At 42.6% G+C, this 17709-nt stretch overlaps 1 protein-coding gene across 2 annotated transcripts in view; it reads left to right on the top strand.

The window, feature by feature from the left end:
- Positions 1-8733: 8733 nt before the first annotated feature.
- The window catches only part of FRMPD4 (FERM and PDZ domain containing 4), a gene marked incomplete at both ends in the record, with an annotated part of 534860 nt that continues 525884 nt past the window's right edge, over positions 8734-17709 (top strand). For both annotated transcript variants that reach the window (XM_081221698.1, XM_081221697.1), the window contains one exon: positions 8734-8774. In XM_081221698.1, coding sequence (XP_081077824.1) covers positions 8734-8774 — 41 coding nt within the window. The remainder of the gene's footprint in view (positions 8775-17709) is intronic.

The following is a 17709-nucleotide window of genomic DNA, read 5'->3' as shown; positions in this document are numbered from 1 at the left end:
TGATGCAGAAATCAAGTCTTGTTCATCTTGATTGCCTCTCTGTAGTGCCTAGTATATAGTAGATGGCATATGGTAGCTGTTCAATAAATATTAATTGAATGAATGAATGAATAAAATAATACATGAATGAGATTCCTAAAACCTGAAATAACCGGTCTCAACACAGCCATTTTTGTACATGTATCTTCCTTAAAGTTCACCCTCATAATAGCCTTCAGAACTAGAGCGATTTATCCATCAAGCAGAAGTGCTGTTATTCAAAGTGATTTGATTAGTTTTTGTCTAGTCAGGGGATAAGATGCAGGAACATTATGTTAGAAAGACAGCATAAAAGTGAGTCCAGATCTGAGAGGTTTTAAATGAATCTGAAATATTAAAATATGTCTCTGACAAATATGAGCCTTTGTGGTTTTCTTTTTATACGAAGTTGCATAGGAATTCAAAATATTGTTACAGGGTACATCACAGTAAGAATTCATATTATGAAAATTATACACTAATAGAATCTTTTAAATGACCTCCTCCCCCTTTTCTTTCCATACCTTATCAGACAGGGGGAGATTCGGTGGGAAAGCAGTAATTATAATCCTTCCTAGTTTGACAGACTCTTGGTATATGCCTGAGCAAAATGGGTGAGAGAGGGCGGGGATAAAGATATAAAGGAAATTAGGTGACCTAATAAGGCCTACTGGAGGTACATGTAGCAAATGTGGTTCTTAACGTTGAATAAAGTTCAGCTTATAGGAGAATGAGCTAATAATTTTCTATTTCATAGATTTACAATTGACTGGTAAAAGTCTCTGATCTTGAATTTGTTTCTGTAAAACCTAGCCTTCTTGATTACAGAATTAGCAAAGTAGATGGGATCTCAAAACATGGTATATCTCTTGGTCTTTAGGAAGATGCACTTGTATATCTGCATTGCACGAAATGGGGAAGGGAATGGGAATATACAAACATATTGTAATCATAAAGCTTACAGATGAGGAAGTCAACACTAAGAAAAGTTAAGTAATATCTCAAGGGTTACTTCTATTTACAGATATGGGAATAGAACCGAGAAATCCTACTGCCTTGTCTGTTGCTCTTTCTAATGCCCTATGTGGCATCTTTAATTTTTTTTTTTTTTTGGCTGCATTGGGTTTTCGTTGTTGCGTGCACGGGCTTCTCACTGCGGTCACTTCTCTTGTTGCAGAGCATGGGCTCTAGGTGCATGGGCTTCAGTAGTTGTGGCACATGGGCTCAGTAGTTGTGGCTCGCGGGCTCTGGAACGCAGGCTCAGTAGCTGTGGCACATGGGCTTAGTTGCTCTGCAGCATGTGGGATCTTCGCCAGCCAGGGATCAAAACCGTGTCCATTGCATTGGCAGGTGCATTCTTAACCACTGTGCCACCAGAGGAGTCCCGGCATCTTTAATTTTTGAATCTCCTTTAAGGTACTCAAATATGAGAGAAAAAATTGAATTATGTTGGTGGACCTTGAGAGACTTTTATTCCACAAACCTTTATGCAAAAGTTACCCTTCTGTTGCCAGACTTACCCCTAGGAACCAGCGTTTCTCATAATAATACTCATACTTTGGAGAAATTATTGTCATCACTTAGCTTTTCTGGTCTTACCTTTTGTCATCACTCAGATGGGATAGTAATAACTTTCTTGTCTAACTTACAGGGTTATTTCAAGAACTAATCGAGAACAAAAGAATTTAGAAAAATGAAAACTTACAAATGTACAGCATGATTCATCATCTTATTTAATACTTATCAAAATAATAAGCTTTAAAACCAGCTTGTCTTACCTTTTAACCTCTAGTCCCATTGCCCACCTCTGTAGAATACTAAGACATGCAAGGTAAAAAGTAAAAAATAAAGAAAGGAAGAAAGAAAGGAAAGAAGAAAGAAAATAAAAATAAGCAATCCTTCCTTTACTTCTCTTATTAGTTTTTTAACCTAATTTCTCAAGAATCCCTTTGTTTTTAGCTGCCAACTGCATCTCTGAGAACATTCATTGCCCAATTATTTACACCCAGTATCCCCTGGAGAAGGGGAATTTAACATTTGTACTAAGTTTATCATATTTGGTGCCTCATTGACCTGTCACAACTGCCCTTTGGGTTCAGGCGTGTACATCTGACATCCTATGGACATCACCTGGGTGTTTCATAGTCCATTCAAATTTAACACATCACAAAGTGAATTCGCCTTCTTTCCCACCAAACCTCTACTTGGGCATCTCTTTCTCAGGTGCATTTCCATTGGCCCAGGCATCTAAGTTAGACCCTTGGGAAAGTTCCTTGACACCCCTCCCTTCCTACTGCCCCAAATAATCAAATAAGTAGTCCTGCTGATTTTATCCCCAACACAGTTATTCTCTATCCCTTCACCTTCTGCCATAAACTCCCTCTGTATTCTCCGAACTGGCCTTCTTATGTTCATTCTTCTTCCCAAATAGATCCAAAAGGATCTATTTCAAATATCCGTCTGACCAGATCATACCCTGATTCAAGCCAGTCTATAACTCCCCATCACTGGAACCATGGTTCTCAAACGGGGTTCATATGGAGCCCATGGGGGCACCTTAGTTGGAGGGGTGGAAGAAGGCAAAGGGGATACTATCTGAGCTGGGGCGTCTATGTTCCCACTTCAAACAAGGAGATCCCACTATGTATTTGCTTTCTGCATTGAGATTCTTGGAAATAATTGCTTTTAGAAAGAAACATTTTGTGGTTAAAATTGGAAGCCCACTGACTATAAGGTACAGTCCATGACCTGGCCCCTACCTGCCTTCCAAGGTTCATCTCTCTTTACTCCCTTCTCACTGTAGAACCAAGCAACACTAAACTGCCTACATTTCCTGCACATACAACACCTCCATGCCCCTGACTGTTTTATTATGCTGTGCCTGTCACCATGAAAGCCTTCTGTACCCCATCCCTACCTTTAGGGTAACTAAATTTCAATACCTTTTAAGACTGGGTATCATCACCTTCCGGAAGCATTCCCTCTTCCTCCTAGTTGCCCTTTCTCTCCCTGACAGTCTGCTATGCATTATGTGCTAGTTCAGATGTGAGAGGCATTAGATGATGTAGTGCAAGGAACACTGGGTTCTGATCCTCACTCAGCTGCTAACTAACTATGTGTGTGACTCTAAGCAATTCACTTCATCTCTATGGACTGTAATTTATTCTATCAATCATCCATTCATTCAATCAGCAATATTTGTTGATCCCTCTTTCCCCTTTATGGAGCTCATATTCTGGTAGGGGAAATAGGAAATTAAAAACAAATTTAAATTATCCTATGGTGTGAAATGCTATGGAGAAAGGAGTCTGGAGGGTAGGGTATTTCTTTTTTTATTGAAGTATAGTTGATTTACAATATTATATTAGTTTCAGGTGTACAACATAGTGATTCAATATTTTTATATGTTATACTCCATTTAAAGTTACTACAAAATAATGGCTACATTTCCTTGTGCTATACAATATGTCCTTGTTATTTATTTTATACATAGTAATTTTTATCTCTTAATCCCATACCCCTATCTTGCCCCTCCCTGTCCCTCTAGTTTGTTTTTTGTACCCACTAGTTTGTTTTCTGTATCTGTGAGTCTGTTTCTGTTTTGCTATATACATTTGTTTGTGTTATTTTTTAGATTCCACATATAAGTAATAACATAGAGTGTCTCTGTCTGACTTGTTTCACTAAGCATAATATCGTGGAGGTCCATCTATGTTCTTGCAAATGGCATTACTTCATCCTTTTTTACGGCTGAGCAATATTCCATTATATTTATATACTACATGTTCTTTATCCATTCATCTCTTGATAGGCACCTCCTTAGAGAGATCTTCCTTGACCATTGGATCTTAGTCATCTAGTCACTCCCTTTCAATCAAAATGACTTTAATTCTCTGCACATCACCATCTGCTATTTTTCTTACTTATGTTATTTTCTTATTTTGCTGTTTATCATCTGTCTTCTCTATTAAAATGTAAAGTCAATGAGAGCAGAAATTGTTTCGTTGCCTGCTGTATTCCCCAGTTCCCAGAACAGTGCCTAGTTCATAGGAGAAATTCCTTAAATAATTATTGAATTAGTGGATACCTTGCTTTTACCTTGCTTTTACCTACTCCTGTTTTTGTTTTTTGTTTGTTTGTTTTTTTTTTTTTTTGCGGTACGCGGGCCTCCCACCGTTGCGGCCTCTCCCGTTGCGGAGCACAGGCTCCGGACGCGCAGGCTCAGCGGCCATGGGTCACAGGCCTATCCACTCCGCGGCATGTGGGATCTTCCCGGACCGGGGCACGAACCCGTGTCCCCTGCATCGGCAGGCGGACTCACAACCACTGCGCCACCAGGGAAGCCCCCTACTCCTGTTTTTGAGACTGATCATATGGCCAAGATGCTACAGTCCAACTGAGAAATGCATGGGGCTCTCTCTACTGTAATTTGCAGCAAAAGAATCCTCAGCTGCCATTCTGTATGGAACATCTGGCCCAATAGCAGAGTCCTGACACTAGCCTGAGATAAGGTCTTAACAGTAATGAAGAAATTCCTCCCTCTTTTCCCTGAGAAGCCCTCAGAGCAGAAAAGATACTGCTGCTTAGGGCTTTGGTGACTGACCAGGCAGCAATGAGACTGATTTTTAGGCAAAACACCCACCTCTGATCAATCAAAGCAAATGTTTTCACCTTCAAAGTAATGATCTTAGGGGCTGAAACTTTTACAGCCAAGGCTCAAGACAGTTGTGGAAATCCTTCCGGAGTTAATAACCATGTGCCTCAATTCACGTGTACTCAACTGGGAATTGGTATTCAACCTCAAGGGCTCATTCTAGGTAAGGTAGGAATACATTATGATTTCCATTTTACAGATGGGGAAACTGAGTCTCAGAGAAGTTAAATGACTTGCTGTGGATCTGATGCCCTTAGGTCTCTTATTTGTGAATACATTCAACAGTGTTTGAAAGTGTTTTGTTTTCGGAAATGACCGAATGTCACTTGGAGCCAAGTAAAGCAAATTAAACAGATTCTCAGGGCTGGGTAGTACAGCTTCCAATGGGTAAATCTCTACAAGATTTATAAGGGCCCTTAGAGAGTCTCCAGGCTGAAAATAAAACCTCAGAAAATCACATATGTACTCAAATGCCACTCATTGGTTTTTCTTTGCTTTAGGCAGATCTATTTCATGCTAGACAAAGAAACCTATCCCAACCTCTGCTGCACACGCCTGGCACAGAGAGGGAACAGGGCCTGGAGACCAGCTACTCAAATCTTTGTCTCTCTGCCAAGAGAGCTTAAAGGTATAAACTGGCTGTGTTAGCTTGTTTCAAAGGAGCAGATTCTTCCATTTTTATGTCAATGAAAAACAAAGGAGGATGGGGAGAATCTCTTCACTTTAAAAAATATATCAATCCATTAGAAAACATTCTAGATAATTAATGTACCAGAGGAGGATAAAGACCTGGAGAAGCCAGTTGTTTCCCCCTGGTGGCAGTTACGCTGTGGAGAGTCGGCTTCTGCACCATTCATAACTGTAGCGCGCAAATTAGCACAGATTGAAAGCCCAACAACGAGCTGTTCCAGGTAGACCAGATGTCTTGAAGGAAGGCTGTGTCTCTACAAGTAAACACAGTGCCTATTTCCTGTCACTTTCACTGTTGAATAAATAGCTATTTGGTATCTGGAATAATTCTTGATTAATAGGGTTCTCTTTTCTAAAAGGGCATCCCAACTGTTCTGTCCCCAGAGTGGAGCACTTTTTCAAAACACATTCTCCAAAGGCATTGCTTTACTTCCCTTTCCCGATCAAGAGCTGGTCTTTGCTGCCAGATGCTGACTCAGAGATGAGGGAAGGTTTTGGTGGCCACTCTCTTGGGGAAAGGTAGATAGGGTGAAGGGGAAAACTAACTGGAGGATATGAGGGCCTTCACTGTTACCATTAGCAACCCAAAGGAGATGAAGGATGCTGGGGATGGAGGAGTAGTGGGAGATGGACGAACATCAGCAGTGAGGTCAGAGAAGCGGCAGTACCCACTGGGGATGCTTGGCCAGCATTGTTCTGGCTGTGAATCTAATGAGCATAAAATTCATTCATTCAACAAATATCTATTAAGGTCCTTCTACATCCAGGGAACTGTTGTAGGCATTTGGGATCCATCAGTGAAAAAAAACACCAAAAACCAAAACCAAAAAAGATCGCTGCCCTTGTGGAGCTTTTATTCCAGCAAAAGAATCAGACTAGAAGCAACAGACCTAAAAATAAATTATATAATATACTAGTGGGTGATAAGTGCTATGGAAACAAGGGAAAAAAAACAGTTAATGAAGCCTCAGAGTCTCAGGGTGTGGTGGGTCTTGCAGTTTTGAAGAGGCTTTTCAGAGGTGGCTTTTTGGAAGTGACGTTTGTACAAAGACTTGACAGGGTGAAGGAGCTGGCCATGCAGATATGTGACAGAAGAGCATTCCAGGCCGAGGGGACAACCACTGTGAAGAGCCAAAGGTGGGAGGTGGGAGGGTACCTGCAGAGTTTGAAGAATGCAAGGAGGCCGGTGCTGCTGGAGCTTAGTAAGGGCGGTGGGGCTGGCGGAAGTGGGGAGTAATAGATGGGGTCAGAGAGATCGAGGGCCAGGCATCTAGGGCGTCGCTGGGCATGGGAGGAGTGCAGCTTTAGCTCCAAGGACAATGGAGAGCTGTTGCAGAGTTCGGATCAGACAACTAACCTTACCTGACCCGCGTTTAAAACTCATCGGTAGTACATTGAGAATAGATTGTGGCGTAAAAATAAAAGATTTCTCTTTTTTAAATGTGCTGCCTTACTTATATGACAAGGTTGCTATGAGACTCAGATGCAAAAGCGCTTTCAAAATTCCCAACCACAGTGCAGACCCAAAGTATAATTATTTTACACAAACAACAGGGGGTTCAAAAGCCAAGGCCCTTCTTGTCTCCTCCGATCATGAGTAGTAACCCCGTTCATGAAATTAAACCAGTCTATAAGAAGCTAAAGGAAAATTGATTCTATTTATTTTCAAAATAATGGAATTTTGTGCCTGAGTTTCAAGTCATTTAGATTTTTCAGATTGCTACTGATTTTATGTTTAATTTTTGAAAGAAATGCCTTTAAAAAAAAAAAAACTGGAAGTACTAGGCTTGAATACTGAAGACTTTAAATACAGCAACAGACCAGGATAGGAGCAGAAGTCTGGGAACTTTAAACCTATTTTGTTTTCTCTAATCCCCTTGGAGAGCTAGAAGCGGGCTGGCCAGATCCTCCAACATTTCGGGGGTGGCATCTTTTCTTTGCGGTGGCCCTCCCATCAGGTGAACGCCTCTGGGTGGGAGAACACACTTTGTGCAGACATCTGACCTTCATATAGTCTGGGAAGAAATTTTAAAGGATTTTGGAGAAGAGGCCTTGAGTCTCCAAGAGAAAGACAAGAAAAAGGGGCCCGAGGAAGCCAGAACCTCCCGGGAGATAAAACTGAGTTAATGAAGAGGGGCGATTATCCCAGATAATTATGTAAAAGAGAAGGCTAGGAGTTCTAAATGGCTGCAACTTGGAGTTTACTCTGCCTAAGGTATGTGTTTATATTTTTGTGTTTTGGTTTTTGGTTTTCGTCTTTTGAGTAGGGTTTTTTCCATCTTCACCCACCGCTGAATTTGAGAAAGCGGCTGCTCTGCCTGCCAGACCCCCGTTGTCGTCTCTTCCTCTTCCTTTAGATTCGGAACCCATTCCCATTAAGTCTCCGCGCCGCTGGCTCCTGGGACCCTCACGCCCGTCTAGTGAGAAACAGCTGTGTGTTATGCCCTCCCCTCATCCCCTCAATGCCTCCGGTTCTTATTTTCTTATTTCTCCGACTCCCTCCTGGTGCTGCTGTCCAAAGACACACCTTCCCAGCCAACCCAGCTGTCACGTCTCGCTCCAAAGGTTCGGGGGAAGCAGTGGGAACTGTGCGCTCTCCAAATCCAGCCCGCCGCGCTGGGCGTCCCCCTCCCCTTCCCCTTCAATAAAGATCCAGCCTCGACCATCCCCGCTCCTTCCCGATCGCTAGTTTTGTTTATGGAACACGCCGAGGCATTGGGCAATCTGCGGTGGCCCGGCTCTCGCTAGGTTTGGGGAGGGAGGGGGCAGCGTTCACGGCCCCGGTGTGTCCGAGACGGTTAGATCAGATCTTTCGGATCCGGAGGCACACGCAGCGGGTGACAGGAGAGCCCCCCCCGCCCCCGCGGGTTGGGGGTGGGGAGAGGAGAAGGGACTCGGCTCGGGGAAGGAGGCAGGGAGGCAGCTGCAGTGCCGGGAGGGGTGCGCGCGCGTGTGCCGGGCTCGCCCGCCGCCTCTCGGCTCAGTCTGCGCTCTTCGGCACGCGGGGAGCAGAAGCAGCGCCCAGCGTCCGGGCCTCGCCTGCCCCGGGCGCCCGGCGGTCCCCGGGCCGCGCTCCCCGCCCCCGCCCCTCGCCCCCGGCCCGGCCCCCTCTCCACTGAGTTTTCCCGACACCGGCGCCCATCAATGGTCCTGTCCGGGGATGCACACGCAGCCCGCGGCCGGAGGGGGGTAGCAGCCGCCGCCTCCAGGTGCGGGCTCTCCGGGGCCGCCGCCGCCACCCGCTGTCGCCGCCACTCGAGCCCCGGGGCGCGCTGAGGTCCCGGCCGGCCATGCGGCTGCCGAGGCTGCCGCTGCTGCTGGCGTGACAAGGGGCGACGGAGCCGCCGCGCTCGGGGTCCCCGGCTGCCTGCATGGATGTCTTCAGCTTTGTGAAGATTGCAAAGCTCTCGAGGTAGGGGCCGCGCCGGTTCACGTGCACCCAGGGGCCCCCGCCGCGGGCAACTTGGTGCTTTATTTTTCGGGAGCCTCGGGGAGAAGCCAAAGCCGGAGAGAGCAGCTGGGCTTAAGCTAGGACTGAAGCGAGGTGGCCAGGGGCTGCCGCGTTCAACTTCTCTCTCACTGGCTGGTAGGGCTTGTGTAGCCACGGCTGTAGACCACACACACAGATACACACGCCCTCACACACAGAGCAGTATTCACGAGTTTGTTTTCCCTTAGGAAAAGCCCCAGTGGCGCTTGGGGTCACATGTATAATTCAGGGCTAAGAGAAGATGGTTGTAATCGCTCCCGCTAGGGAAAGCCTGAAGTGCTTAGAGCTTGGGTTCCTGCTTTCCAAGCGGCAGTGACCAAAAGCGACCCCCTGCCCCCCACCCCTAAATTGGACCTCCACACCCGCAAAAAGTCAGCTTGGAGGTTGACCCAGGTAACCTGTCAGGTGTTCCCAGCAGTGACCTAGATGCTGAAGTGATGGAGACAGAAGAGAAAGACCTTTAGCCTTTCTTTGGGTGACTATGTAGTTCTAAGCCTGGAGAGATTTAGACATTTGCTTCCAAGTGGCCATGTTGTTGAAACGGAAAAAAAATCATCAATTCAGGCAGATTTGTCGGGCAGTGCTGATAAAGGAGGAACATTTCCACTCTTTGGATGCCTAGGTGTTACCTGGTCAGAGCACTCCTCCTACGTCTCCTGCCCTGCTTAGCTTCCAAAGACTTCAGCAACCCCAGGAAGTAGGTGCATGCTTCTTGCAGTGTGGCTTCAGTGGCAAGAGCCCGGTGTGAGAAGTCTTAGAAGACATGCCCCACCTTCTCTGCCCAAGTCTCTGGAAGCACTGGCTTTCTTCTCCCCGAGCTCTTGACAGCAGTTACTACCTCGACCTCAGGAAGGAGACCGCAGAGGTCTTCGGGGCACACTTTAGACTTGCTTGCAGCCGTGAGAGAATCATTAGCGTTAGGGTGGGACGTGTTGATTGCATGAGGCAAGATTGAGTAGCGTCAGATAGCCCAAGTCAGAAATGTATGCTGACTTGGCTAAATTACGTTTGGGCCATTTCAGAAACATTCATTTTGGATGTTGCCATTCCGATGGGCCTCTCTCCAACATCCACAGGTCTTTATTTGTTCTTCTTGCCCATCTCCACCTTTCTTCTCTACTCACATGGGTGTGTCTTAACGTTACAAGCAGATTTCCCAGGGAGAGGGCCCCAGTGTAACTTAGTCTTGGAAGACGTGAGGTATACAGTTGATGGGTAAGTATGTCCACCCACCAAGAGGTATTGGCCTGCGTATCAGAAGACTAGTAAGTTGGGTGGTGGATGATTGTAGTGTGGCACATTGTTTGATTTCACATCTGTATCATTGAGGGCCGTGGCTTCACACCTCTATTCTATTAACTTCCTGCCCACTGCTGCCTATGGCTGGATTATAAACAGCTGTCAAATCATGAACCATGGATGGGAAACGGCTGTGAGCAATAGTTTAGCAGTTGCCCACGGACAGAGAGCTTGCCCGAGGGAAAGAGAGGTTCAACCAATAATATAGTTCAAAGTAATCAAGATAGATGTTGGTTGCCTCAAATGCTAAAAACGTTAAGATTAACAAAACATCTAGAGCCTAGGTTTCGTCCTTAAACTTTGGAGCTTGGGGGAAGACAGTGCTGTGTATCAGTGAAAAGATGTTTTATACTCTTCTACAATTCTAGAATGCCCTCATGATATTCACAAATCTGAGTTGTTGCAAACCCAAGCCAGGCTGTGAGGGATTAGTATCTTATTTTAAAGAGAGGTTAAAATTTAGTAAATGAGTGTGAATTTCACTTTCTATCCTTAACGTGATCCAAATAGAGTGTTTATTCTAAAGAGAGAAGCTGCACATGTTCTGAGCTTATGTGCCGATTAAGAAATCGCCCTTCCTTAAGAATTCTTCTTGTTTCTCAGTGTGAGCTCGACGATTGTCCCCAAGCTGAAATAGAAATACCTTTGGAGGGTCATCAGCATGCAGAAACACATGTTTGCAGCTGCTTGTTTCTGCTCTTGAAGGAATAAAGTCTTGTGTGTGTGTTTTAAACACCATTACAGAAATCAAGTTATTTTCTCAAAGGTGAAGTATAAAAGTGCTAACACTGCAGGATTTTCCTGATTTCAGAATGGATAATCTTCCTAAAGGATTTAGCTTTGATCAGCGTGGTTACTTGAGTGCTTAAAATTCTCCTGGTTTAGAGGTGAACACACGTGGTTATCCCAGGCCTTAGCCTTGCCTTTGGTTCCTAAGCGAGTTGAACTTGAGTTTCTAAATGTTAATTCAGAAAGCATTTGCTGTCTGATATTTGCTAACTGTCCCACCGGTGAGTAAAGAAAGTGGTAATTACAGAGAATTCCAAGAGAATATTAATCCACACTGGAATAAATAAACAGCATGTTTTGACTTTTCAAAGTACCTACATTTAACCACTTGTTACCAGAATCTATGCTCTTTTAATCATGTGAAAAGTCGGAATTCAAATTGCCCCTCAAGAATCCAGTTACATCTTATAACCATCATTTAAAAACAGAAAAAAAAAAAAAAAAAAAGACTGCCAAGCGTTGGAATAACTGGCAGGTTGGGACCCTTTACATCATCTTTTTGAGTTGTGACCCTTGATTGCATCCATTGTGGGTGGCACAATGTGTCATGGTTCTATCTGGAGATGATTTTTTCCTTGTTCTTTTAATTTTCTGGTTATTAAACTGCTTGATACATGCAATTTTACTTCACTGTTTCCTTGGTAACAGTTATATATCATTTTCCATCCTTGTAGATGAGAGCATTACAAAATAGGCATATATTTTTATTGTTACTGTTCTTTGTATCGACTGTTTCATCTGTAAAGCAGATGCACTCTTTGAAATGTTTATAGAAGAATGCAGTTCAGTAGAAGAACATATGATTATGCCCCCTTTGCCTGAGGGAAGGAATTTGAGACCCCAAACTCATAGGGGGGTTATTAAACTGAGCAGTGCATTCATGGATTGAAAAAATGAAGATTTCTTTTCTTTAAGCAAAATGGCACACTTTGAGATAATGATTTGGTCCCAGTTATTAATGTGAAGATTATTTCTTGCAGTATTAGGTAAATTTGGGGGCTGCTTTATTTTACATTGTCTTAATAGTTGCATGGGTTTTGTGGTACATAGCAGTGACAAATAATACAGTGTGCTAATTTTGTTCCAAGTATACATTTGAGGAAGAAAAAATATATATATATATATTTATAGTTTCCTCAAATTTTATGTAAAACCTTTTTAGAGACTACTAAACTTCTTTTACCTTTACCTTATTCAGAATTAAATATTTCCTAGGGAAAAAAGGAAGTTAAAGAAGCAATGCAAAGGTCAGATTTTTCCCATCTCCCTTTTTACCCAAGTAATTGCATTAATGTTGCTGATAATAGTGACTCTGGAGGCTAGCAACGAAAAACTCCCAAAGACTCTGGATTTGAATTTTATTAAAAATGCTACTTGCTCATCGTCTGAGTCCTTTCTGAGTTCTCCTGTTTTTCGTGGCTGTCATGAGGTGAAATGATGAACAGTTTCATAACAGAACTAGATTCCTGTTTTAGGAATATTTAACTCTACTTTCCCGGGGGTTGCTAGTTTGCAGCTGTGAAAGTCTAGTCGTTAGCTGTACTGGGGAAGATGTCTAGTTCAGGCTATGTACCATTTCAAGCATCTCTCTCTTTCTCTTTGGGGCAAGTGAATTTACCTTCTTGCTATCAGAATTTGATATAGATTGTCAGATGAAGTGAAACTTGCTTGTACTTTAAAAGCATGACCTGGAAATTCTCACTTTCTGCTTACGCACTTTCCACCTGTTTGTTCTCTCTCTCTCTCTTTCTCCCTCTATTACTGAAGTACAGTTGATTTACAATGTTATATTAGTTTCAGGTGTACAGCATCGTGTTTCAGTATTTTTACAGATTATACTCCATTAAAAGTTATTACAAGATAATGGCTATAACTCCCTGTGCTATACAATATATCTTTGTTGCCTATCTATTTTATACATAGTAATTTGTATCTCTTAATCCCCTGTAGCTATCTTGCCCCCACCTTCCCTCTCTCCACTGGTAACCACTAGTTTGTTTTCTATATCTGTGGGTCTTTTTCTGTTTTGCTTTATACATTCATTTGTTTTATTTTTTAAGATTCCACATATAAATGATATCATACAGTGTTTGTCTCTCTATGTCTGACTTACCATAATATTCTCTAGGTCCATGAACTTTGCTGCAAATGGCAGAATTTCATTCTTTTTTATGGCTGAGTAATATTCCATTGTATATGTATACCACATCTTCTTTCTGTATCCATTCATCTGTTGATAGACACTTGGGTGGCTTCCATATCTTGGCTATTGTAAATAGTGCTGCTGTGAACATAGGGGAGCATGTATCTTTTTGAGTTAGTGTTATCAGTTTTTTTTGCAGATATATATCCAGCAATGGAATTGCTGGATCATATGGTAGTTCTATTTTTAATTTTTGAAGGAACCTCCATAGTGTTTTGCATAGTGGCTGCACCAATTTATATTCCCACCAACAGTGTAGGAGGGTTCCCTTTTCTCCACATCGTTGCCAACATTTGTTATTTGTAGACTTTTTGATGACAGCCATTCTGACAGGTGTGAGGTGATATTGTTGTTTTGATTTGCATTTCTCTAATAATTACATACACACACAGACTTCAACTTTATTACCTTATTATTCCATTTGGAGTTTGCATGGATGTTTAACTATGAGAGAATACCCATTATTGGTGAACTAGAAATTTTTCTTTAAGGAATGGACTTAAAACCACTAATTTCATATTTGGCTCAATGAGAAAAATCAGGAGCATTTTTTAGTTTGTTGAGAAATGCAGTCCTTAAATCTACACTTACCATCAAATGATCTTGAACTTTGGAAGCTAGTCATAGCAAGGAAAGAAAATTATTAATACCTTAAACCATGGATTGGCAAACTGTGGCCTGTGGGCCAGATCTGGCTTGCTGAGTGTTTTCCTATAGCCTGTGAACTAGGAATGGTTTTAAAATTTCTTTTAAATTTTTTAATTGTTCAAAAAATCAAAATCAGAATAATGTGGAATTAAAATGTCAGTGTCCATAAATAAAGTTTTATTGGAACACAGCTATCTATGCGCATGCATTTTTGCTGGTTGTCTATGGCTGCATTTGCTCTACAACAGTTTTTTGTTTGTTTTGGCCACGCTGCTCAGCCTGCAGGATCTTAGCTCCCGACCAGCGACCAGCGATCGAACCCGGGTCACGGCAGTGAAAGCGCCAAGTCCTAAACACTGGACCGCCAGGGAATTCCCTACAACAGCGAAGTTGAATAGGTGCTCCAGAGACCTTATGGCCAGCAAAGCCTGAAATATTTACTATCTGGCCCTTTACAGAAACAGTTTGCTGACTCCTGGGTGAAACAGTGCCTTTTCGTATTTTCTCTTCTTTATATTATCAGCACGTGTGTGTGGGCAGAAGCATAACCAAATACACACTGTCAGAGATCAGCAGAGCCAGATACTAAAGTGGCAGGTATTATTACCTTAGTAATATACTAAGTAATATACTAATACACTATTGTAATATACTATTACAATAGGGAAAAGAGGCTGGTGTGAACACGACTTCCAATTGTACACAGGCGACTGGACATTTTAAAGGAAGGATGAGGGAATAGGGAGGGAGAGCGCTGGGGCTCAGTACAGGCAAGGAAGTGAACAATTACAAAAAGCAAGAAGGGGCTGGTCCATGTGAAGCCCATCTAGCTTTGTTAACTGGCTGTTACCAAAGTTAGGCTCCTGCCCTCCCACAGAGGCTGGGAGACAGGGGCCCCATCTTCAGGTGTGGACTGGAATAGTCACTTCTTTTGTAGCCTTGAATTTTCTCCACAGGCACTTTCAGGGGAGTTGGAGTCATTGTAGGGATGTAGCCTTGAGCTGTAAGAAACTAAGTTACTGTTTGTCCAGGTCTTTAAAGGCCAAGGTTGAGGCCTAGTTGAGGGAGAGCTCAGAGGAGCCTGGCTAGAGTTTGTTTTAAGGAGAGAAACTTTGTCAACACTTATTAAATTTAGCATATTAAATACGTGCATTCACCAGTGTACATTCACAGTTAATGTAGCCCTTATCTTTCTTAAACTTCTGATCGCAAATTACTTACTTAACTGTAGGGACACTGAACATCAGAAGTGCACATAATTGCCCTAGTGGTATTTGTTGCACTTGGGGACAACTTTGTATGCTTATTCTTTGGTCACTAAGTTGGCCCACTGTCTTTGGGCTGGAGAAGTACTTGTTAGAGTGATACTTGCCTTCCATAAGCCTTTCAACTTCTAGTTCGACATGGATGGAAAAAGAATGGGCAACGGTACTTGTATGGCCTCAACCGACGTGTGCGGAGAGCTGATAAGTCCACAGGAGAAGGCCTGGTATTTCCTTACCGTACACTTGAGCCACCCGCTCCTAATGGTTCATGAATTTCATTAATCTTTTTCCACATGGAAAGAAAACTAGATAAGTGGATTTACTTGTAGACAGAGGACTTGAGGTAGGCTGTATTAATTTGCAGTTGAGTTTAACCTGACTTTCTTATGATTTGATTGAGAGCATTGTAATGAAAAGCTAGACTGCCTTTAGTTCTTTTTTTTTAATTTTCAAATTTTTTTCTATTCCATTATGGTTTATCACAGGATATTGAATATAGTTCCCTGTGCTCTACAGTAGGACTTTGTTGTTTATCCATTCTATATAAAATACTTTGCATTGGCCAGTCCCAAACTCCCAATCCATCCCTCCCCGGCCCCCCTTCCTGAAATAATGCCATTTGCACCTACATGGATGGACCTAGAGATTATCATACTGAGCTAAGTAAGTCAGAAAGAGAAAGACAAATATCGTATGATATCACTTATATGCCTTTAGTTCTTTATAGCAAAGACATATCAAAAGTATGCAACCTTGCTTCTGAACAATTTAGGTCATTATGTACTTAAGTTGTGCAAAGTATCTTGAAGAAACCTAAGCCTTAGTTTTAGATAACAAAGTTAACATTCCCATTTTTTTCCTGGCAAAGAGATGAGAGGGTTTCCTCCTGCACTTTGGTTTTAGAAATGCACTTTCAAGTATGGTTACAGAACTTGGCATACAATGAATACTCTATACTAAGTAATAAGTGAGTAAAGTCATGTACAACCCATTCTAATACTTATTATAAATGAATTATCGTAACTTGTTGAGCTGGACAGTGATCAGGGTCAGTAACTCAGGAGTGGAAAGGAATGTACAAGTTAAAAATAAATGGCCTACTCTTACACTAGCTCTCCGAGAATCAACTAGTTTTGTTTTGACATTTGAAGCAGTTTTTTTGTTTTCTATGATTAATGGTTTAAAACTCATCGACTTGGACTTCTAAGAACTCTGTGTTTTACTACTATAAAGCTCAACAAGCAAAATTAGTAATTATGCTACAATGAGTTTTTATAGGTGTCAGTAAGTTTTTATTTTAGGAAGTCCTCTTTGAATGATAAGAAAATACTGTCATTTTAATGAAAGAAATGTATCTCAAGTTTGACAAGGGAAAGGAAAGGAAAAGCAATTTCCCTACAATTCCAATTTGCTATAGGGTTTTAATGTTTATTTTGGTTGTTTTCCTCTGTTTCAAAGATTGTGTGAGATTTGCTTAACTGAAAATACGGACATGATAATTATCTCACAGAGATGAGCCTTAAAGAACACAATAGTCCAGAGTCTTTCAAATTAATGTTAAAATTCACCCACTGAATGTAGGAAGGAGTATATTTATATATTTAACTGGCACGATTATTTAACTGGTGGAAGATTGCTGTCGTGGAGAGCATGAAGCCATCTGGCCAACTCTAGACTGTTCTACATTGGCTCATACATCTAACCATGGTGATTTTACAACGGCCCTCTAACTGGAGTGCAGAGTGCTTGTCTCTTATGAAAATCACAGTCCCATCACCAGTCTTAGTGTCAAGGCAGGGGCAGGTGCAGTCTCAGGGACACAGAGGATGAAGTCTGGGATTAGTTTTGTTGCAAGCCCCTCCCATGCCCACCTGCATTATGGCTCAGGGCATTGCCTCCCTTTGTGGCCTAGGGCACAGGTTGGCACGCTCTAGTCCACCTGATATGTTTACTTCTATTTTCATTTACTCATTTCCTGCCAGTTTTTGTAAATAAGGTTTTATTGGAACACAGCCATGCTCATTTGCTTCCGTGTTGTCTGTGGCTGCTTATGGCAGAGTTGAATGGTAATGACAGAGACCACGTGGCTTACAAGACCTACAATATTTGCTCTCAGCATCTTACTGTTCTTCCTTGAGCTCTCTGCCCAGGACTCAAGTTCCCCTTCGGGGCTAGAGCCGTACCCTGGGTGTCTGCCTGCTTTGCTAGGAGGGGGAAAGGGAGTTGTGCCTGGGGAGACACCCCGCACCCAGCCATCCCTGCCCGCCCACTCTGGGGTCTCCACCTGTTGTTAGCACGTACTATACGACTTGGAGGCGAATTTAGAAGCTTTCTAAAGTGCATATCTGATCCTCTCTGTCTATCTTCTTGCTCCTTAATGCCCCTAGGGGAAAATCCACAGTCTTTATCTCCACCCTTTTGGGGTTGGCCCCCATTTCCTTTGTTTCCTTTGGGTGTCTTATTTTTGGAAATTTGTCACACCTCTGAGCCTTTAAATATACTCTTCATTTTGTCTGGAACAATCTTTACCTTGCCCCCTTTTCACCTAGAAAACGACCATTTGTCTTTTCTCTTTAAGTTTGTAATCTATGCTTGTTCCGTTCCATCTCCGCAATCCTGGGTTAAATCCCAATCTTGGATTGTGTGAGATTTG

Source organism: Mesoplodon bidens (genome assembly GCF_964165515.1).
Source record: "Mesoplodon bidens genome assembly, chromosome: X".
NCBI classification, from domain to species: domain Eukaryota; kingdom Metazoa; phylum Chordata; class Mammalia; order Artiodactyla; family Ziphiidae; genus Mesoplodon; species Mesoplodon bidens.
The sequence above is the reverse complement of the archived record's forward strand: the minus strand, read 5'-3'. Positions and strand labels throughout refer to the sequence as shown.